At 44.9% G+C, this 24,046-nt stretch overlaps 1 protein-coding gene across 1 annotated transcript in view; it reads right to left on the reverse strand.

The window, feature by feature from the left end:
• Positions 1–2,644: 2,644 nt before the first annotated feature.
• Positions 2,645–24,046, reverse strand: part of FAM186A (family with sequence similarity 186 member A) — a gene marked incomplete at its 3' end in the record, with an annotated part of 87,581 nt that continues 66,179 nt past the window's right edge. Inside the window, exons 6-13 of the mRNA XM_079773769.1 lie at positions 20,695–22,963; positions 19,554–20,559; positions 18,168–18,947; positions 16,344–16,955; positions 12,220–14,663; positions 5,703–5,895; positions 3,489–3,640; positions 2,645–2,831 (exon numbers count right to left, since the gene is read on the reverse strand). Coding sequence (XP_079629895.1) covers positions 2,645–2,831; positions 3,489–3,640; positions 5,703–5,895; positions 12,220–14,663; positions 16,344–16,955; positions 18,168–18,947; positions 19,554–20,559; positions 20,695–22,963 — 7,643 coding nt within the window. The remainder of the gene's footprint in view (positions 2,832–3,488; positions 3,641–5,702; positions 5,896–12,219; positions 14,664–16,343; positions 16,956–18,167; positions 18,948–19,553; positions 20,560–20,694; positions 22,964–24,046) is intronic.

The raw sequence follows: 24,046 nt of genomic DNA on the forward strand, positions 1-24,046 counted from the left end.
ATATGTGGGAAAATATAATGATCGAGTAATAAGCTTAGGATATTATGGGAGTGTGGAGAGCTGACACCCAAGGGCAATAGGCAGAGTTAGGAAAGGCTTTCCTGAGGGGAAAAATATAAACTGAATAAGTCAGTAGTACTTATTGCTGCAAGGAACAATCCCTGGCTAAGGATGGTTGAAGCTATAAGACCATTTATTACTCACTTTAAAAGCCCAGAAACAAATGGGTGTATCTAACAACTGGATGTCATCAAGGACAGGTTTTTACTTATCTCTTTTTTCTGTAATTCTTGGCGTATTTTCTTTTTGTCCTGTGGTTATCAACTCATTGTTGCCAAAGATGGCAGTAACTCCAAGTACCATATAACACATCAAGGCAGAAAGAGAAATTTTAGTTCTAGTCACCCCTGTTTGAAACAGGAAGGAAGGGAACTGGGGAGTAGGAAGGTTTTCATTTCATATTTTTTTTATTTTGTAGGAGATAAAGCAGAAGCAGCCATACACTATTGGCCCTGGATCTTTGTACATATTGTTCCTTCTGCCTGGCAACCATGGTCTCTTGAAACCTTCCCACTTACTGTGTCTCAGTACCTAGTTATAGTACCTGGTACACGTAGTAAGTAGTTAGCAAATGTTCTTGAAAGGAAAGCAGGCAGAACAAAAGTAGAGACAGTTGAATACAACAAGCAAGTAATCTCCCCCAAAAGTAGTCTCAAATCAGGGGAGTAACAGGACCATTATAATACAGAATGGTAAGCCCTGGCCAGTGTAGTCGTGGTTAGAGCATTGGACTGGGCACTGAAGGGTTTCGGGTTGGATTCCCAGTCAAGGGCACATACCTGGGTTGTGGGTTCATTCCCCACCCCCAGTTGGGGCACATGCGGGAGGCAACCAGTGGATGTGTCTCTCTCACATCGACATTTCTCTCTCTTCTCCTCCCACCCTCCTCCCTTTCATTATCTCTGAAAAGCAATGGATAAAATACCCTCAGGTGAGGATTAACAAGAACAAAAGAATGTTAAGCCCTGGCCAGTGTGGCTCAGTTGGTTGGGCGGTTTGATTCTGTCAGGGAACGTGCCCAGGTTGTGAGCTAGTCAATATTCCACTCTCACATCAATGTTTCTCTCCCTCTCCCTTCCTCACTCTCTAAAATTCAATAAATTATCTTTTTTAAAGTATTTTTTTTTTTTTTTTTACTGATTTCAGAGAGGAAGGGAAAGGGAGAGAGAGAGTTAGAAATATCAATGATGAGAGAATCATTGATTGGCTGCCTCCTGCAGCCTCACACTGGGGATCGAGCCTGCAACCCCGGGATGTGCCCTGACCAGGAATCGAACCATGACATCCTGGTTCATAGGTTGATGCTCAACCACTGAGCCACGCTGGCTGGGCTTAATAAAATATCTTTGAAAAAACACAACAACACAAAATGGTAAGTGCTAGGATATTGTTAATTACAAGATACATTGAGAGCACATAGGAGTCAGAGAAGATAGCTCAGAAAGTGTGACAGTTTAAACTGACTCCTAAAGGACAGTAGAAATAACTAAACCCAGAAGGAAAGAAAATCTTTGGTCTGTACTTTAATTGACACAACATAAATTAAATATAATGCTCTTTGGGGAAGGAAGGACCTTGAAGAGATTCTAGTGAGAAAAAAGGAAGTATAAATAGTAACTGATTATATAACGTCCATTATTACTAATTTAAGATTTCTAAAAATTGATATTTCCTGTACTTATTCTATTTTAGTGAAAAATAGCAAAAATCCAAGACTTTCATTTTCTTATAATGTCGTAATTTTTTTCCCCAATGTTTTCAGCATCTCTTACTCTGAAAGTTTTCAGGCATCTACCTCTACATTAAAATTAATACATACATATTTTGCAATAGCTGTAAAAAATAGAGGTTTTGGCACAATAGAGGAGTTGCCATATTAAATACAGGATGCCTAGTTAAACTTGAATTTCAGATAAAAATGAATAATTTTTAATATAAGAATACAATTGCATGGACTATACTTATAGTACTAAATCGTTGGTTGCTTATCTGAAATTCAAATTTAATTGGGTGTCCTATATTTTTATTTGCTAAATCTGGTAACCCTAAAAATAGATACCAAATTCCAAAGTGCTAAACTAGGATTTACAAAGTAATTGACTCTTAATCTCTAACTCACTCTGAGAGTATGAAATCATCAAGTGAGAATCTGGTTTAACAGAATTTGGAAAAGGTGGACCCACATCACCCACCTTCCCTATTCTTCAGTATATCCTGGGATACAAGCACTTAATTTATCTCAAGTTGGGCCTAGACATGACAGCTACATTTAAGGTATGTTACTGAACCAGGAGGTGGACAGAAGCATGCTACTATGGTTTTTCTGGTACCTTCAATAATAAAATCCCAATAATAAAGGGTGGAATTCAAAGTGGACTGATCTAGTGTTAGATTAGGTTTTGTGGTATTATAACTGGTTGCTTTGTTTATATTATTCCATAGTGACATCTGCAGGCCTCCAGAGAGAAACACTAATACTTTAGGTAACTCCTTGGTGCTGTAAGAGAAAGTTAAGTTGGGTGGGGAGGAGAGAGGGAGGGATTTGACCAAAAACCCAATTATCAGAATGCTTCCAGTCCTTAACTTACTGTGATTGAATGGATGCAAGAGATTTTCTGAAGGTAGACTGAACATCTAACTGGAGCAGCATGGGAATAGGTGGGTACCCACCCAGCTGGGCCCACAGTGAAGGTATTGATGTCTTCTCAGTTATTGGGTAGCTTGAAGTGGACTGATCAGCATTCCAGATAGCTTCCATCGGGTCTTCTTGTCTAGAGAGTCAGAGAGCACTAATTGAAAGCGCCAAACTCCCCTGCACTCCATAGGCAATCAAAAGTTATGATTCTCATTCTCCCCTCTTTTCTTCACCACCACCACCACCCTATCCTATAATGCCCTTCCTCACACTGAGGAACATTAGTCATGCCCACTTTGACTGAGAAATGAATTAAAACAGCAGAATTTGCTGAAATTGCCCTACCTCCCCCCCAAAAAAGCTGCATTTCCATGATTTTACCTAGTAATCCATTTTAAAACTGCCTTCTTAGCTGCCTGGATTACTGTATATGGACCATATCCAGAAAACTTTTTTCTTTTTCCCCAGCAACAATCTTTTTCCACTTCCTTCCCAAAGTTCCTACCTTTTTTTTTTTTAAGTAATACTTCTAAGTTTCTTCATTGTGTATTAATTGGTTGCTTAGTAAGAATGGGTCAGCTTCTTTTTAAAAAAGGAACTCAAAATTGGATGTTAAATATTTAAGTAGGAATATATATAAATAAGCCTCTTGTTAAAATAGCTAAGAAAATTAATAATCCTTAGACTCTCCACTATACCATATTATAATTGTGGGGAAGGGGAAGATCTTGAGCAGAAAAAAAAAAGCATACCATCCAAAGAAAGTTTAATGTCAGTCTTTCCTACCACATACCTAAATTTCTTGAATATATCAGATTTTCTGTCCTCTTTCATTGGTAGCTCTAGGAATGGCTGTTGAATAAATTTGATAGACGTAGGTTTCTGCTTTTTGTCGATGAACAAAGGTACAGGTTGACTAAGATTCAATTGATATATATCTTGGAGCTAAAAATAAATAAATAAAAAAGGAAACAATGAAAAGAAAGGGCCAGAATCTTCAGGAAGGTCTTCTGAGCTGGCCCTCGCTTAACTATGACTCTTTATTTATCATGGATTTGCAAAACCTATTTCTCCATTCTCTTTCTCCCCTTCTCCAACTACTCCTCAACCTCCACCCCACCTCCAACATAATTTCAGTGGTGGCAGCTATAATATATATAAACCTGGCTCCTGCGTAAGCTCTGATCCTAGCCCTTTCATTTCCTAGCTGTGTAACTTTGAGCTAGTTGCTAATTTTATCTGCACCTCGTTCTCATTATTCTATGAGAAGGATAATACACAGGGTTGTTGTGAGAACTGTAAAACAATATATATGGGAGCACTTCATAAATTGTAAGAACTATGCAAATGCAATGATGAAAACATTTCCTGAATCCTTACTGAATGTCAGATGCTTTCTACATAATAATTCACTTGATATTTACAACAACCTTATGAGATAGGTGCTATTATTGTCCTTGTCTTATATATGGGGGTTTGGAGTTCAGAAAATTTAAGTGGCTTGCCCACAGTCTCCTAGTTAGTATGTAGTGAAGCTCATTTGAACCCATGTAGAATGGTAGCAGAACCAACCTCTTGACCACCACCCTGACTCAGTGAAAGGTATTTATTTCATTTCTATCTTCTCTCTTTTGCTTTTTCCTCTCCCTTCTTTATGCCTTAATACCCACCTTATCATCTAGATTAAGGTTGCCTGGACCCCAGACCCTATTCATCCTCTGACATGCCCTAGATATTGTGATTCCTGTTAGACAGTTCATGACACTGCCAACTGATCTTGCTTTCCACTTACACTGGCCATATTTTCCAAGCAAAAAACTGTCAAAATATCCTTTTCTTTTTTTTTTTTCTACAAAGAGCTTTAATTCTTAAAATGTAGCCCTTCTGGAAAATTCAGAATATGTCTGATTTGAATCAGGCTATGATGAGAAGTCTCTGTACCTTCTAGAGTAGCAAGTAAACTGATCTTATTAAGTAACTAAATTAATTAATTTAGTGAAAGGAAAGGATATATAGATACAAAATGTTCCTAGAATTCCCAGGATGTTCCAGAACTTCAGGCTAGAACATGTAATGGGAGCATGTAATCCCAGAGCAAAGAGCTCTAATCTCACCTTTATAACTTTATGGAAGGTCACCTCAGAGGGGGCTCTGGGACACAATGAGTGGATTGCTAGAGTTAAACAGGGTCTTCTGTGTATGGTGCTATGTAAGCAAGTTAAGTAAATCCTTATCGCTTTTCTTGTAAACTCACCAAATTAAAACTTGCTTTCTGATAGTTGTGAGGAAAGGAGTAACTGTCATGAATCAGTTGGAGAGTAGTGACTTCAAGAGAGGCTGGTAGATGTGCGTTGACTAGGAACGAGTTGAACACTTCTAGAAATCTCTCCTATTCTAACCTTTTCTCATCTAGAAAGTCCAGCCAGTATTCCTGTTGTCAATTTAGGCGTTTCACTGAAGTCACGGTGTAATTGATTGAATGGTGACGCCCCAGATATGTGCACCCAGAACCTGTGAATGTGACCTTATTTAGAAAAAGGGTCTTTACAGGTGTAATTAAGTTAAGGATCTCAAGATGAGATCATCCTGGATTAAACAGGTGGGTCCTAAATCCATGACATATGACTTTGTAAGATTCAGAAGTGAAGACAGACAAGCTGGGAAAAGGGCTAAGGGAAAAACGAAAGCAGAGGATAGGGGTTATGCAGCTACGAGCCAATGAATGCCAACAATTGTCTATAGCTACCAGACTCTAGGAGAAAGACATGGAATACATTTCTCAGAGCCTCCAAAAAGAACCGTCTCAATTCTTTCTCCATCTTGATTTCATAAACTGGCCTTCAGAACTCTAAAAGAATACATTTCTGTTGTTTTAAGCCATAAAGTTTGTTACAGTAGCCCTAGGAAACCAATATACAAGGTATCTCCAGATGAATATTATTTTCAAAGCTTACCACTCTCATTTTTCTTGTAGCACACTGGGGCGAGGGAATAGAAAACAGATTACCTGGCTAAATAAGAACATCATTTTCCTCAGGCACTGATTCCGGTTCTGCTCTAGAGACTTCTGCTTCTTGGTCCAGACCCCCATCATCTTTTCCTGGTAGCCATCAATTCTGTTCAGCATTATGTAAAGGTTCTGGGTCTCATAACCTTTGCCACTGTTTTGGATGGCTTGTAATCTTTTGATTATGTTGTTTCTGGAAAAAAATTAATAAGAATTAGATTGATATAATTACTCTCCTTAACACAGCAAACCTGGCCTTAGTTATTTCAATTCTCATCTCATCCTTAATAAGTAGGGAGGGATGGGATAGGGATAGGAGGCTTACTTAATGAAATCTTAATCTAGTTCCATATATGACTAAACTTTCAAAAATCTATATGACTGTCAAATTTTCATTAACCCTTCACAGTTTAGTGTTATAATAGTGTTGTTTATTATTATTTTAATACATTAAAATTTTAGTATTAATATGTACAAGACATATTTCTATATAATAAAAGCCTAATATGCTAAGTGTTCGGTCATCCGGTTGTCTATTCAACCAATCAAAGCTAATGATGTGCTAAGGCCACTCAACTGCTTGCTATGACATGCACTGACCACAAGGGAGCAGACGCTCCTACCAGTAGGTTAGCTTGCTGCTGGGGTCCGGCTGTTCAAGACTGAGCTGGGCCGGACACACCCTGGAGCCCTCCCACTGTCCCTCCCCGGCTGGCCAACTTCCCGCATCCCCCAACCCTCACCCCGATCGAGCACTGGTGGCGTCCCTCAGCCTGGCATGTGCCCTCTCCCATTCAGGACCTCTCAGGGGATGTCAGAGAGCCAGTTTTGGCCTGATCCCACAGACCAGGCTGAGGGACCTGCACTGGTGCACAAATTTGTGCACCGGGCCTCTAATACAATTATAAAAAAGACAGTGTTCTTGCCTTCAAAGCATTTCAAAGCCAGAATAGGAGACTAATAAATTAACTATGTCAAAGAGAGAATGAAACAAATGCTAAATAGAAATGTAAACATGCTATTTGAGCAAAAAGAAATGCATAATTAATTATAATAAGAGAAATAAAGAAGGCTTTATAAGAAGATGTTGAATAGGATCTTGAGGAATAGTCATAAAAATGTATTCTCTTTACTATAATGCATACTACCATGTTTGGGTCTCCTAAAAAAATAGTGTTTCACCATCCCTGTACTAGAGGAGAGGAAAAGGAATCTGAGGGGGAAAAAATTAGAATATTTTTGAAGTGATTTTTACAAAGAGAAGAAGGGAGAGGGAGAGAGAGAGGCGATTAGCTGCCTCCTGCATGCCCCCACTGGGGATCAAGTCTGCACCTGGGTTACTTGCCCTCACCAGGAATCAAACCAGCAACCTCTTGATGCTCAACCACTGAGCCATACCGACCGGGCTAATTTATTTTCTAAAGTCACATAAATAAATAGCATATTTGGGAAGCAAACCTAGATCTTCTCCCTTTTCAGAATACCAATATTTCTCAAAGTGTGTACTGAATCATTTGTCGGGGAAGGAGGAAATACTTGTTGAAAATACAGATTCCAAGTCTCCCCAGACCTTTTTAATCAAAATCTTGATGTGTAGGTTTCGAGATCTATATTTTAAACAGAATCTCAGGTAAACCTTAAGTTTGGGAAGAAGGGGATGAGGAATTCCAGGTTGAAGTAATACTTAGTACAAATGTAAGAGAATGGAAGTTATATTTTGGGAGTGGTGAATAGTCTGAGACTTTTAGACCATGGATATATGAAAGGATATGGTGGGAAGGAGACTGGAATGGCTGGATTATGAAAGGCCTTAAAAGGCATGTTAAAGAGTTTGGATTTTGGGGGCAGTAGTTGGCAAAGGGAATCATTGAAGATATGTTTCTGAACATAGGTGTTTTACATACATATATAAATACACACACACAGAGAGGAAACAACTCTTAGGTCCCTTTTGTGGGTTATAATTAATAGCTTAGAACCTACTAAACATATGGATCATTTAATACTTAAACAGGTCAATTTTCTGTGTTAACTTAGTATACTTAATTTAATTAAATTGACAAAGATAGCACCAATCAAACTTACTAATTAATGTAAAGAAAACCTAAATAAAACATTAGCAAACAAACTTCATAACATTTAAAGGATAGATATACCTAGGACAAATAGGATTTATTCCAGGAATGCAATGATGGTTTTATATAATTAATTATATTAATAGATCTGAGGAGAAAGTAATATTTTCTTTAATGCACATGAAAATGACATGTCAAAATCACATTTAATAAAAAATGTGATTTAACAAATTTAACAAAATTCAACATCCACTCTTGATTTTTTAAAAACATAATGAAACAGGAGCAAATGGATACTTTAATATGACAAAAATGTACTTCAACCTAAAAGTTAGCATTTTTTTACTGACAAATATAAGAAAGACTAGAGGCCCAGTGCACAAAAATTCGTGCACTTGCGGGGGTGGGTCCCTCTCACAGTCCGGGACCCCTTAGGGGATGTCTACCTGCTGGCTAAAAGCCCACTCCCCAGGGGATCAAGCCTAAGCTGGCAGTCAGACATTCCTCTGGCAGCCCAGGAGCCCTTGGGGGATGTCCTACTGATGGCTTAGTGCTGCCACAGAGCTGCAGAGCCGCAGCCCTCAGCCCAGCCTGTGGCTGAGCAGAGCTCCCCCCTGTGGAAGTGCACTGACCCACCAGGGGGCAGCTCCTGCATTGAGCATCTGCCCCTGGTGGTCAGTGCGTGTCATAGCAACTGGCCGTTCCACCGTTAGGGTCAATTTGCATATTACCCTTTTATTATATAGGATTATTATATAGGATGTTCATTATTGCCACTATCTTTTTAATCAATTTATAGTTATTTTTTAATAAGTAGCAATGAAATGGCTTATATTTTGGCCATCTGAGTTACATAGAATGGAGAAAATAAGAACAAAAAAGAAATTGACTTAGGTTAAGAACATTTTACAACTTTTTCAAAAAAGAGAATATCAATGTAAGTGATCCTTTAAACACACTTGAATATGAACTTTTTTTAGAAAAATAACATGGGTCCATGGGAAGGCACTCATAGCTGTTACTCAGGGCAGTCAAATGAATAAAGATGACCTTGTAGCCATATCACCAATATTTTTTAACAGAGTTTTAGAGATACTAACCAATTCAGATAATCAAAAGACAGAAATTAGATGTTTAAAAATTGGCAAATCTAAATGTAAAAAATTATTATTGATAGGTGCTATGATTATATTTGAGTTCTGGAGAACTCAAAAATATCAATTGAAAAACTTTCACATGTTTGAATACCATAAATGGCTGCATACAAAATTGATATAGAGAAATCTAGCCTTTATTTATACAAATAATGAGTTAGAAGATATCATAGAAAAAGAGAGTCCTTTTACAATAGTAACCACAAAAATAAAAACTGCCCAGTCAGCATGGCTGAGCATCGACCTATGAACCAGGAGGTCACGGTTCTATTCCCTATCAGAGCATATGCCCCCGTTGTGGGCTTGATCCCCAGTGGGTGGTGTGCAGAAGGCAGCCAATCAGTGATTCTCATCATTGAGGTTTCTATCTCTCCCTCTCCCTTCCTCTCTGAAATCAATAAAAATATTTTTTAAAAAGCACAACTACCAGGATATACACTTATGGAATAATATGGAAGAGTTATACAAAAACTTTTTCCAGAAGGACACACACATACTCGAACAAAAAGGAAGGTATACCATATTCTTGGATAGGAAGACAGCATTAGTAAAGATAAGCTAGATTTTGCTGTCTTAACAATCCCAAATCTTAGTGGCTAAAAAGAAAATTTTACTTGTTGTTCATACTACAAATCCATCAGGGCGCAGCAGGGAGAGTTTCGTTGTATACTCTCAAGAATACAGGCTAAAAGAACAGCTATCATCTTAAACATTGTAGGTTATCATAGCAGAGGAAAAGGAGACTCTGGAGGGTCTCAGACTGACAATGACAAGCTCAGCACAGAAATGACACATACCAATTCTGCTCACATCTCATTAACAAGTACTGGCAAACACTATAATGACTATGACAAAGACTCAACATCATGAAAATAAAACTGCAATAAATAACATGGGCTAGAAGTGACTCATCTATATGTAATCAGTAAAAAATAACAAAAAGTCCAGATATGTACCTAATTGATACAAGAATTTATGATTAAGATATGTTTAAATCAGTAGGGGGGAAGGTAGATTATTTTGTAAGTAGTGAGGGGCAACTGGGTAGCCATGTGCCAGATCCATTTCTCACAACAGAATATTGTGAATCAAAGACTTAAATATAAAACAAACAAAAAAATGAATAACCAACCATAAAAATACTAAGAGACCTAGAAAGGATTTTTAAAAATCACAATTTTTAAAATATATATATTTTTATTGATTTTAGAGAGGAAAGGAGAGGGAGAGGGAGAGATAGAAACATCAATGATGAGAGAGAATTATTGGTTGGCTGCCTCCTGCACACTCCCTACTGGGGATCAAGCCCGCAACCTGATATGTGCCCTTGACCGGAATCAAACCAGGGACCCTTCAGTCCGCAGGCCAATGTTCTATCCAAACCAGCTAGGGCTAAAAAAAATCATAATTTTCTACAAAGGAAAAAATACCAAAAGCAGAGTAAAAACAGACAAGTGGGGGAAAATTTACAATTTATATCACAGAGGAGGGGCCAATTTTCCAAATATTTGATCAGATCCCCCAAATGAGTTTTAAAAAGCAAGTTGACAACCCAAATGAGAAATGGGCAAAGTATTTTAATGGTGTCTTTACAGAAAATGAAATACAGATGGCTCTTAAATCTAGAAAAAGATGCTTAACCTCACCAATAATTAAAGTAGTGACAAAGCAGTAAAATGCCATATTTCATCTATTATATTGGTAATGTACAAAATTTTGATAATAGTTTGTGTTAGTCTTGAAGTAGGGAAATACCATTTTACAACACTAACCAATATGTAAATTGTTATAACCTCTTTGGAAAACAATTTGGCAAAAATGTATCATAATTATAAAACACCCTTTGATCTAGAAATTCTACTAGGAATATACATACATATATATGTGTATACAAGATTGTTCATAAAAGTATATTTTTATAATGCAAAATATTGATAACAGCATAAATATCCATCAGAGGTTAGGTAAATTCTGATAAATCCGGACTTTGAATACTATGGAACTATAAAATGAATGAGTAGACCCTTTATATACGAATTCCCAATTTATCTAACACTTAATACCTAAGTTAGATTATGAAAAAAAATCAAACATGGTAACTTTAAAATATGCAAAAAGGGGGATAAAAGAGCATAGTACTTTTCTACATGTGCAGAAAATGTTATGCATATGCATTAGTAGCCCTGGGGAAGAGGCCTAAATACTAGGATAGGATTACTAGGGAGACTTTTCACTTTATCTCATTTGAATTTTTAAAATATTGTACCCGGTGAATTGCACTTATTTTTAAAAATTTAAATAAAACTAAGGAAAAAAGATGTAAGAGAACTGGAGATTGACCAGGAACATGTTATTTAAAATTCTCGAATGGATTTAAAAAAACTAGGAATATTCAGTTTAGAAAGAACAAACTAAAGACAAATATAGAGTAAAACATTTTCCAACAAATCTGTTTAAGCTTTGAAATTAAAAGTTCTGATTATATCTTGAATAAGTCTTTCTTTTGCACCTTGTTATTTCAATCCTTAGTTATCAAATGAATTCTGTCCTCAAAAATGTAAATTTATTGAGAACAGGGTACTTCGTTTTATTCACTGCTATATCCCTAGCAACTAGAACAATGCTTGGCACATAGGAGGCATTCAGTAAACATGTGCTGAATAAATAACATAGTTCTTCCTATATTTAATGATAACCTCTCTATTATAGGTTTTAGTTTAGCTTCTTGTAATTTAAAGTTAAAAAATTTCCCCAAAATAATAGATTGGTAACCTCAAAACACAAATGCTAAGGATGGCAGGCCAGTTGTCACTTTCCCTGCCCTATTTCTGATATTTGCAATTTTTAAAAATCAGGATGAGGACCTGTTTCTTTCAGGTCACTCCAGCAGTCAAATTGCCATTGCAACACCTTATACATAACTTGCCATCTCCCATTTTAAGAATCATACATCTTCTGGTGAGCCCAAGATGATGTAAGAAATTCAGAATAACTGGAAGCATCTCTAAACTTTTGAAGTAGATATTATGGGGATCAGTCATGATCCACAAAATTTATCTTGGCATCTCTGCTAGAGATATATATAGATGAAATGGATCATATTATATGATATTTTCTAAAAAAGATCTCCTTTTGCTATCTTAAATAAGCTTCCATCCCATAGACCTACCATAAGAGAATATTTTAGAACACCTGATCTGACAAATATGAACATACTTATAGGGCAATGTGGGAGGATATTTGAAATCATGACTAAACCAGAAATCAACAAGTAATAGTTACATCTACCTTGCACGCTGGATCAGCCTATAGGCAATGTACTTGCGGAATAGGTATCCCAGCCGAACTGTGTCTGTATGAAGTGTCTCAATTATGAGATTTCTAGCTGTTGTTTGTAGCTCTGAAGGGAGTCCAGAAGTTTCTGTGGTTTGATTTAAGAGTATCAGGTTCTTCCTTTGAGCCTTCACATCAACAAAATACCTCTGCTCTTTGAGCTCTTGGAAAGAGGAAGGTGGTATCGTCATCTTGAGTTTCTTGGTACCTGAAACTGAAGTCAGTATGCAGGGCTTATTTATAGGGGGGAATCGGGATTTCCAGTCCCATTCGGATGGTGAAATTTGTGATCTTTTGGGTGGTTGAGTAGTAAGAGAAGGTAGTGATGTTATAGGCTTCATGAGAGCGGGAAGGGCGCCCTCATCAATGTAAGGAGTTTGTGATACTGGTGTCCTATAATTGGTGAGATAGGACTGAAATGTCCTAAGTTGTTCCATGGTAAAAGAATCTTGGAGTTCCTGGATTTCTTCAGAAGTGTCAGAGACCTCTGATATTTGGAACTTCTTAGTGGTGAAAGGGGTTTGTGGTACCTTGAAATGTGGAGCACTGGGATGGACCAATTCTGATTTAGATTGCAGAGACAAATCTTTTGGGGGCTTTCCAGGGGTTGAGGGGGCCCGTAGTGTTGAGGGATGTCCAGGGGTGGGAGAGATCCATAGTGGGAAAGCTTGCCCAGGAAGGGTCTGTGGTGCCAGAAGCTGCCCAAGGGTAGAAGGGGCTTGTAGATGGGGAGATTGCTCACAGGTGGTAGGGAGCTGAAATGCCTGGGGCTGCTCAGAGAAGGTTGAGAGTCCAGATTCCACGAGCTCCCCAGGGACAGAAGAGGCCCCAGGAATCAAAGGCTTCCCAGGAAAGAGAGGATCCCAGAGACTGGGAATCTGTGAAGAGGTGGATGGAATCCCGGATGTAAGAGGCTGCCTGGAGGCAAGAGGAACCTTTGATACCAGAGGTGACTGGGGAGTCAGAGAGTCCCTAGGTGTGAGGAACTGCCTAGAGCTAAGAAGGGGATCCAGTGTGAGGGGCTGCCCTGGAGTGGGAGGGGTCCCAGATACTGGAAGCTTCCCAGGGATGGGAGGGACCTCTGGTGCTAGGAACTGCACAGGGGTGAACTGACCCTTAGAAACCAGTGTCTGTTTAGAGGAAGGAATTGGTGCCAGGAGCTTCCCAAGGAAGCCCCCCTTTCCTAGGGATTTCCCAGAGTCAAACGGGGCTTGGTTAAAAGGAAACCCTGATATCGGCATACGAGTAGAAGAGACCTCAAATACAGGGGACTTCTCATCAATAAGAGCAGGTGATACCAGGGTCCGTCTAGTTCTTGATGTAGTGGATTGCCCAGAAAGGAAAGAAGTCTTTGATTCTTGAAATGGTTTAGGAGTGGAAGGAGTCAATATAGTGGACAGCTTAGGCATGTAAGGAGCACTTGGCTTGATGGATTTTTCGGGAATAGAAAAGATCCCAACTTCCAGGGTATGTCCTGAAGAAGGACCAGCCCAGAACTGTGAAAACTGCTCATTAATGGGAGGAGATCTTGATTCTAGACTCTGCTTAGACATGTGAGTGATACCCATGGGCTGGGCCTGTCCTGGGGTGAAAGGAGCTCCCAAAGGTTGAACTTGCTCATGGGTAAGGGGAGATCCTAAGACATGGGCTTTATCTGAGGTGAGAGGGGCCCCCAAGGACTCTTCAGGCCTAAGAGTGATAGCTGATACCAAGGCATTTGGGATTCCCAATGCCTGGGCCTGATTCAGAGTTAAAGGAGTGCCAAATGACTGAGCCTGTTCATAGGTGGGAGTGACCCCCAATGCTTTGCTCTGCTTAAGAGAAAGAGTGTGTGATACTTCCTGAACCATTTCTGGAGTGATAGAGACCCCCAATTTCCAGGCCTGTTCTGCAGTGAGACGGGTCTCTAATGCCTGAGCCTGCTCAGGGGTAAGTGGGACCCCCAATACTTGTTCCTGCTCAGGGGTGAGGGTGATTCCCACTGCCGGGGCTTGTTCATTGGTATGTGTGATACCTGAAATCTGCGCTTTCTCTGGAGTAAGAGTGAACATCAGTGCCTGGGTCTGTGCCTCTGTCTGCTGTGGTGTGATAGTGACTCCCAAGGCCTCATCCTGGCCTTGAGTGATAGGGACACCAAGTATTTGGGCCTGTTGAGTAGTCACAGGGATCTGCATTGCCTGGCTCTGTTCAGAAGTGGCAGATGCCTTTAGAGTCTGGCCCTGAATAGGAGTAATATGGTCCCTCAATGTCCCTTCTTCCTGGAGAATGACAGGAGCTCTCAATGCTTGGACTTGTTCATGTGTGAGTGTGACTCTCAAACCCTGGGATTTTTCAGGATTGAGGGTAACCATCAGTGCCTTGAACTGCTCATGGGTAAGAGTAATGTCCTGTCCCTGTGCCTGGTGAGGGGTGACAGTGATCCCCTGTGTCTGGACCTGCTGAGGGGTGACAGTGATTCCCTGTGCCTGTGTCTGCTGAGGGGTGACAGTGATTCCCTGTGCCTGTGCCTGTGCCTGGTGAGGGGTGACAGTGATCTCCTGTGCCTGGGTCTGCTGAGGGGTGACAGTGATCCCCTGTGCCTGGGTCTGCTGAGGGGTGACAGTGATCCCCTGTGTCTGGACCTGCTGAGGGGTGACAGTGATCCCCTGTGCCTGTGCCTGCTGAGGGGTGACAGTGATTCCCTGTGCCTGTGCCTGTGCCTGGGCCTGCTGAGGGGTGACAGTGATGCCCTGTGCCTGGGCCTGCTGAGGGGTGACAGTGATGTCCTGTGCCTGTGCCTGTGCCTGCTGAGGGGTGACAGTGATTCTCTGTGCCTGTGCCTGCTGAGGGGTGACAGTGATTCTCTGTGCCTGTGCCTGGTGAGGGGTGACAGTGATTACCTGTGCCTGTGCCTGTGCCTGGGCCTGCTGAGGGGTGACAGTGATGCCCTGTGCCTGGGCATGCTGAGGGGTGACAGTGATGTCCTGTGCCTGTGCCTGTACCTGCTGAGGGGTGACAGTGATTCTCTGTGCCTGGGCCTGCTGAGGGGTGACAGTGATTCCCTGTGCCTGTGCCTGTGCCTGGGCCTGCTGAGGGGTGACAGTGATGCCCTGTGCCTGGGCCTGCTGAGGGGTGACAGTGATGTCCTGTGCCTGTGCCTGTGCCTGCTGAGGGGTGACAGTGATTCTCTGTGCCTGTGCCTGCTGAGGGGTGACAGTGATTCTCTGTGCCTGTGCCTGGTGAGGGGTGACAGTGATGCCCTGTGCCTGTGCCTGTGCCTGTGCCTGCTGAGGGGTGACAGTGATTCTCTGTGCCTGTGCCTGCTGAGGGGTGACAGTGATCCCCTGTGCCTGTGCCTGCTTAGGAGTGACAGTGATTCCCTTTGCCTGGGCCTGGGCCTGCTGAGGGGTAACAGTGATCTCCTGTGCCTGTGCCTGTGCCTGTGCCTGTGCCTGTGCCTGTTCCTGTTCCTGTGCCTGCTGAGGGGTCACAGTGATTCCCTGTGCCTGTGCCTGGACTTGCTGAGGGGTGAGAGTGACACCCAGTGCCTGGGCCTGCCTAGGAGTGACAGTGATTCCCTGTGCCTGGGCTTGATTAGGGATGACAGTGATGCCCTGTTCCCGGGCCTGCTGAGGGGTGACAGTGATGCCCTGGGCCTGGACCTGGGCCTGTTCAGGGGTGAGAATTATGCCCAGTGCCTGGGCCTGCCTAGGAGTGACAATGATTCCCTGTGCCTGTGCCTGTTCAGAGGTGAGAGTGATGCCCAGTGCCTGTGCCTGCTGAGGGGTGAGTGTGATTCCCTGTGCCTGGGCTTGATTAGGGGTGACAGTGATTCCCTGTTCCCGGGCCTGCTGAGGGGTGACAGTGAGTCCCTGTGCCTGGGCCTGTTCAGGGATTAGAGTGATGCCTTGTGCCAGGGCCTGCCTAGGAGTGACAGTGATTCCCTGTGCCTGTGCATGTTCAGGGGTGAGAGTGATGCCCTGTGCCTGTGCCTGCTGAGGGGTGACAGTGATTCCCTGTGCCTGGGCCTGCTGAGGGGTGATAGTGATGCCCTGTGCCTGGGCCTGCTGAGGGGTGACAGTGATGCCCTGTGCCTGTGCCTGTTCAGAGGTGAGAGTGACACCCTGTGCCTGTGCCTGCTGAGGGGTGACAGTGATACCCAGTGCCTGGGCCTGCTGAGGGGTGACAGTGATTCCCTGTGCCTGTGCCTGTTCAGAGGTGAGAGTGACACCCAGTGCCTGGGCCTGCTGAGGGGTGACAGTGATTCCTGGTGCCTGGGCTTGATTAGGGGTGACAGTGATGCCCTGTGGCTGGGCCGGCTGAGGGGTGATAGTGATCCCCAGTGCCTGGGCCTGCCTAGGAGTGACAGTGACTCCCTGTGCCTGTGCCTGTTCAGGGGTGAGAGTGATGCCCAGTGCCTGGGCCTGCCAAGGAGTGACAGTGATTCCCTGTGCCTGTGCCTGTTCAGGGGTGAGAGTGACACCCAGTGCCTGGGCCTGCTGAGGGGTGACAGTGATTCCTGGTGCCTGGGCTTGATTAGGGGTGACAGTGATGCCCTGTGGCTGGGCCGGCTGAGGGGTGATAGTGATCCCCAGTGCCTGGGCCTGCCTAGGAGTGACAGTGACTCCCTGTGCCTGTGCCTGTTCAGGGGTGAGAGTGATGCCCAGTGCCTGGGCCTGCCAAGGAGTGACAGTGATTCCCTGTGCCTGTGCCTGTGCCTGTTCAGGGGTGAGAGTGACACCCAGTGCCTGTACCTGTTCAGGGGTGACAGTGATGCCCTGTTCCTGTGCCTGTGCCTGCTGAGGGGTGACAGTGATGCCCTGTCCCTGGGCCTGTTCAGTGGTGACAGTGATGCCCTGTCCCTGGGCCTGTTCAGGGGTGATAGTGATGCCCTGTGCCTGGGCCTGCTGAGGGGGGACAGTGATTCCCTGTTCCTGTGCCTGCTGAGGGGTGACAGTGATGCCCTGTTCCTGTGCCTGCTGAGGGGGGACAGTGATGCCCTGTTCCTGTGCCTGCTGAGGGGGGACAGTGATGCCCTGTTCCTGTGCCTGCTGAGGGGGGACAGTGATGCCCTGTTCCTGTGCCTGCTGAGGGGTGACAGTGATGCCCTGTTCCTGTGCCTGCTGAGGGGTGACAGTGATGCCCTGGGCCTGGGCCTGGGCCTGTTCAGAGTTGAAAGTGATTCCCTGTGCCTGTGCCTGTGCCTGTTCAGAGGTGAGAGTGATGCCCAGTGCCTGTGCCTGCTGAGGGGTGAGTGTGATTCCCTGTGCCTGGGCTTGATTAGGGGTGACAGTGATTCCCTGTTCCCGGGCCTGCTGAGGGGTGACAGTGAGTCCCTGTGCCTGGGCCTGTTCAGGGATTAGAGTGATGCCTTGTGCCAGGGCCTGCCTAGGGGTAACAGTGATTCCCTGTGCCTGGGCGTGTTCATGGGTGCCAGTGATGCCCAGTGCCTGGGCCTGTTCAGGGGTGACAGTGAGTCCCTGTGCCCGGGCCTGCCGAGGGGTAAGTATAATGCCCAGTGCCTGGGCCTGCTGAGGGGTGATAGTGATGCGCTGTGCCCGGGACTTCTGAGGGGTGAAAGTGATGCCCAGTGCCTGGGCCTGCTGATGGGTGAGAGAGATTCTGTGTGCCCGGGCCTGCTGATGAGTGACAGTGATGCCCAGTGCGTGGGCCTGCTCAGGGGTGAAAATGATGCCCAGTGCCTGGGCCTGCTGAGGAGTGACAGTGATGCCCTGTGCCCAGGACTTCTGAGGGTTGAGAGTGATGCCCAGTGCCTGGGCCTGCTGAGGGGTGAGTGTAATTCCCTGTGCCCGGGCCTTCTGAGGAGTGACAGTGGGTCCCTGTGCCCGGGCCTGCTGAGGGGTAACAGTGATTCCCTGTGTCTGTGCCTGCTGAGGGGTGACTATGATGCCCAGTGCCTGGGCCTGCTGAGGGGTGAGTGTGATGCCCAGTGCCTGGGCCTGCTGATGGGTGAGAGTGATTCCCTGGGCCTGGGCTTCCTGAGGGGTGAGTGTGATGCCTAGTGCCTGGGCCTGCTGAGGAGTGAGAGTGATGCCCTGTGCATGGGCCTGCTGAGGAGTGACAGTGATGCCCAGTGCCTGGGCCTCCTGAGGGGTAAGACTTATGCCCTGTGCCAGGGCCTGATGAGGAGTGAGAGTGATACCCAGTGCCTGAGCCTCTTGAGGGGTGAGAGTGAGTCCCTGTGCCCAGGTCTTCTGGGGGGTGAGATTAATCCCCAGTGCCTGGGCCTGCTGAGGGGTGAGTGTGATGCCCAGGGCCTGGGCCTGCTTATGGGTGAGAGTGATTCCCTGTGCCTGGGCCTGCTGAGGGGTAAGTGTGATGCCCAGTGCCTGGGCCTGCTGAGGGGTGAGAGTCATGCCCTGGGCCTCAGCCTGCTGAGGGGTGAGTGTGAAGCCCAGTGCCTGGGCCTGCTGAGGGGTGAGACTGATGCCCTGTGCCAGGGCCTGCTGAGGGGTGAGTGTGATGCCCAGTGCCTCGGCTTGTTGAGGGGTGAGAGTGATGCCCTTTGCCCCGGCCTTCTGAGGAGTGAGATTGATCCCCAGTACCTGGGCCTGCTGAGGGGTAAGTGTGATGCCCAGTGCCTGGGCCTGCTGAGGGGTGAGAGTGATGCCCTGGGCCTGGGCCTGCTGAGGGGTGAGTGTGATGCCCAGTTCCTGGGCCTGCTGAGGGGTGAGAGTGATGCCCTGTGCCAGGGCCTGCTGAGGGGTGAGTGTGATTCCCTGTGCCTGTGCCTGTGCCTGCTCAGGGGTGCGATGGAACCCCAGTTCCTTGGCTTGCTCAGGAATGACAGTTACCCGCTGTGTTTCAGCCTGCTGAGGGGTGACAATGGCTCCCAGTCCCCTGTCCTGCTGAGGAATAAGACTTATCCCCTGTGCTTGGGCTTGGAGCTGCTGAGATCTAAGAGTGATGCTCAGTGCCTGGGCTTCCTCAGGGGTGACAATGAACCCCAGTCTCTGGGCCTGCTCAGGAGTGAGACTTATCCCTTCGGCCTGGGCTTGCTGATGTGTGAAAGTGATGCCTAGTGCCTGGGCCTGTGCAGGGGAGAGAGTGATGCCCTGGGCCTGGGCCTGCTGAGGGGTGAGAGTAATGCCCAGTGCCTGGGCCTGTTCAGGAGAGATTGTGATGCCCTGGGCCTGGGCCTGGGCCTGCTGAGGGGTGAGAGTGATGCCTAGTGCCTGGGCCTGTGCAGGGGAGAGAGTGCTGCCCTGGGCCTGGGCCTGCTGAGGGGTGAGAGTGATGCCTAGTGCCTGGGCCTGGGCCTGCTGAGGGGTGAGAGTGATGCCTAGTGCCTGGGCCTGGGCCTGCTGAGGGGTGAGAGTGATGCCCAGTGCCTGGGCCTGCTCAGGAGAGAGAGTGATGCCCTGGGCCTGGGCCTGCTGAGGGGTGAGAGTGATGCCTAGTGCCTGGGCCTGTGCAGGGGAGAGAGTGATGCCCTGGGCCTGGGCCTGCTGAGGGGTGAGAGTGATGCCTAGTGCCTGGGCCTGGGCCTGCTGAGGGGTGAGAGTGATGCCCAGTGCCTGGGCCTGCTCAGGAGAGAGAGTGATGCCCTGGGCCTGGGCCTGCTGAGGGGTGAGAGTGATGCCCAGTGCCTGGGCCTGCTGAGGGGTGAGAGTGATGCCCAGTGCCTGGGCCTGCTGAGGGGTGAGAGTGATGCCCTGGGCCTGGGCCTGCTCAGGAGGGAGAGTGATGCCCAGTGCCTGGGCCTGCTGAGGGGTGAGAGTGATGCCCTGGGCCTGGGCCTGTTCAGGAGAGAGAGTGATGCCCTGGGCCTGGGCCTGCTGAGGGGTGAGAGTAATGCCCAGTGCCTGGGCCTGGGCCTGCTGAGGGGTGAGAGTGATGCCCAGTGCCTGGGCCTGTTCAGGAGAGAGAGTGATGCCCTGGGCCTGGGCCTGCTGAGGGGTGAGAGTGATGCCCAGTGCCTGGGCCTGCTCAGGAGAGAGAGTGAAGTCCTGGGCCTGGGCCTCCTGAGGGGTGAGAGTGATGCCTAGTGCCTGGGCCTGGGCCTGCTGAGGGGTGAGAGTGATGCCTAGTGCCTGGGCCTGTTCAGGAGAGAGAGTGATGCCCAGTGCCTGGGCCTGTTCAGGAGGGAGAGTGAAGTCCTGGGCCTGGGCCTCCTCATAAACGACAGCCATGGACTTTGTAGGAGACTGTCCAGGAATAGGCAAGGGCCCAGGTGAGGAAAACTGTGTCGAGGTGGGAGGAATGACTGGTTCAGAGTGCTTTTCATCAGCAAAATTCATATGGAACTCTTTTCGTTTGTGTAACTGGAATGCATCTTTCCATGTGTTCTTCCACCTGGGAGACAATGTTATTGAAGCGTGACTTAACATATTTTCTAGTTCAGGTTTTTCCTCCTTAGTCTTCATCTGCTCCTTTGCTTTTTTATGCCACTGACTTTCATCGTCCTCCCCCTTTCTCTTTTGCTTCTGCTTCTCTTCCTCTTCCTTCCAGCTGCTTTCCAGCTCCATATGTTTCACTTCCTTCTGAATCTGCTCCATCTGCTTCTCCCAGGACACTCTTTTCTCTTTCACTTTTTGCCTCCATGCTTCCAGGTGCTGCTTCTTTTGCTTCTGCTGTTCTTCCTCTCCCATTCCCTTTTGCTTCTCATCTTGCTCAGTCTGCTTTTGCATCCTCTGTTTTTGAAGGAACTTCCACACTTCTTCCTGCCATTGATTCTGCTTCTGTTGCTCTTGCTTTCCCTCCTTCATCTGGAGCCATGTATTTTTCTTTTCCAAATCCTTACTTATCCTCTCATAGCTCATCTTCCAGAGATTCCTTTCTTCTTCCAACTGCTGGTGTTTAAGATTCATATCAAAACTTTCTCCTTGAACCTCTTGCAAATATTCCTCCTGCCTCTGTTTTTCCTTCTCCTTGTGGTCTTTCCCTGCTATTGCGACTACTGGAGCATCTATTTCCTTTTCTATTTCAGTCAAGATCTCTTGTGTTAAATTTTGTATTACTGGGTCCATGCTCTCAGATGAGAGTAAGGAGCTAATTTCAGACTTTGCACTAATTGGCCTCTGTAAATCTAGCCCTGGCATAAATGAGACTCTTTTTTGTTTCATTTGTTTCTCTCTCATTTGTCCTGCTTTTTTAATGTCTTTGTATTTTCTCAAGATTTTTGCCACAGCTCCAGCCACATTTTGGAAGTATTCTTCCATTTTTGCCTTTATGATTCCTAATTTTTCAACTTCTGCTTTTTTTAATAATAACTCTTCTTCTGGCACAGTCTTTTTATCCAAAGGAGTTCCTGTGTTATCAATTTTCTCTTTTAAGAAAGACATTATGGCATTATGAAATTCATCTAGATTATCCTGTTCACTTTTGCCATCTGGACTTCCTAGAGCTGTAGTAGATTCTGAAGTCTCTTTAGTTATCTTAGATTGTGATTTAGCAAGTTCATGAGACTTGACCTTCTTGGTAGAGACTGACGTATCCCTCTCTTCAGGTTTTCCTTCTTTGCTTGTGGTAATTTCTGAAGAGATTTGATGTTCCTTTCCTTTTATTTTTACTTTCTCAGAGGATTTATCAAGTTGGATTGACCCAAATGACTCTGCTTGGAAACTCATAAGATGTTTGCTCTCCTTGTCCATTAACTCAGTGGTGGATTTCTTTTTATGCCCTGAAATAACTTGGCTTTTCTCAATTATATACGCAGGTTTGTGCTTCCTGAGTCGTTCCCACTTACTAGTTCCACTTTTGCCACCTTGGCTCTTCGTGTCAGTAGAAGGGAAATTCGAAAGAACACGTTGACTTTTTGATTCAATGAATGACTTTGATTTGTCTATAGAAAGGGGTTGTATTTCTTGGCTCGTCTTTTGCTCTGCTTGTAGCTCTAAGTCATCCACTTTGGTCTCCGAGACTATTTGTTTACTTGTCTGATTAGTCAGATTTGATCTAGAGGTCTCAAGCTCATATGGGGCTTTTGTGAGCTTCCTTTTCTGTGATTGATACTCATCAGTCCAACCTTTCTGATAGATGTCACCTTTCTTCAGTGATATCTTATCTTCAGTGATATCTTTGGAAGGTATTTTTGGGGGCTTTTCAGGTAAAGGGGATTGCTGTTCAATTAAATCTGCAGTCATTTCAACTTGGGCTGTATGTGAAATTGCTGAGTCCCACTTGAACACGGAGCCTTGGGTCCCCTTTCTTTGGGCCCTCCCCATACTATTTTCATATTCTTTGGTCAAAATGTTGTCCACACTCTCTTCTTCATCAGTCAGGCTAAAGCCCATGGATGATTGTGGAGAAAACTCAGGTAACACTTTCAAGGTTGATGTGGGCAATGCTCTGAATTTAATAAGCTGCTCACATTTTTCTTCTGCATATTGAAGTTTCTGCTGAAGCATTTCATTTTCTTCACTGAGCTCTTGTATTACCTGCAGGGAGATCTCTTTTTCACTTGCCTCACTTATATACATATCAGGATGGAGGTTAATAACTTTTACTTCATTATTTAGTGAAGTCAACGCTTTAGAAAGGTTTGCTATTGTTGATGCTATATAGTTAATAGCATTGTTTTCCAATTTATTGAACATTGTAGTATCTATGAGTTCCTGTAGCATGCCTTGGATTTCTGAAACCTTTGTATTTGTTGCAAATTCATCACCGATCATCTGATGTGCTGTTAAAGCATGGGCTGTTGCAGGTCGCTTTAAAACTCTTTCTTTCCAAGATCTCCATAGAGTTCTTCTAGATGCTAGAAGAAGAAAAACCAAAAACACAAATGATGAGACTGTATTTCTTCTTTTGTGTTGTGTCCTATGGTTAAGCCTAAGGAAGTTAGAATAATTAACAGATAGCTGAAGGAAACAACTATGATGATAATTGCTCATCAAATACAGCATATCAATAAAGATATGGAAATTAGAAAAACCAAGTGGAAAAAAATAGAGCTGAATAGTATAATAACTAAAATGAAAAGTTAGCTAAGAGGGCTCAAAGTAGATTTGAACTAACAGAAGAAAATAACCAGAAAACTTGATGCTAGATTAGTAAAAGTTGTCTACTCTGAGGAACAGGGGGGGAAAAAGAAGAAAGAAAAATGAACAAAGCCTCAGAGACAAGTGGCACACCATTAAGCATACTGATGTACAAATAATAGAAAGCCCAGAAGAGGAGAGAAGTACATAAAAATTATTTGAAGAAGTGCCCTGGCCAGTGTGGCTCAGTTGATTGAGCATTGTCCCATGCACTGAGAGGTTACCGGTTGGATTCCTGGTCAAGGCACATGCCCAGGTTTTGGGCTCGATACTTAGTAGGGGGCATTCAGGAGGCAGCTGATAATGTTTCTCTCTTATTGATGTTTTTCTCTATCCCTCTCCCTTCCTCTTTCTCAATAAAAACATATTTTTTAAAAAGTATTTGTATAAGCATAACCAATAGACACAGACACCAGGGGAGTGAGGGCATGAGTGGGGGGTGGGGGGATAAGGACACATATGTAATACCTTAATCAATAAAGAAAAATAAATTTTAAAAAAGTGTTTGAAGAAGTAATGGCCAAATCATCCAAATATATATACATACTAGTGGCCTGGTGCACGAAATTTGTGCACGGGGTGGGAGGGTCCCTCAGCCCAGCGTGCACCCTCTCCAATCTTGGACCCTTTGGGATGTCCAACTGCCGGTTTAGGCCCGATCTAAACTGGCAGTCCAACATCCCTCTCACAATCCAGGACTACTGGACCCTCGGCTGGGCAGTCTCTGGGCTGAACAGCACCGCAGGCCTGTGCGCGCCTCCGCCAGTGGCCGCTTCCACTGGGGGCCACTCCCAGGCCAG

The sequence above is a fragment of the Cnephaeus nilssonii genome (genome assembly GCF_951640355.1).
Source record: "Cnephaeus nilssonii genome assembly, chromosome: 6".
NCBI lineage: Eukaryota > Metazoa > Chordata > Mammalia > Chiroptera > Vespertilionidae > Cnephaeus > Cnephaeus nilssonii.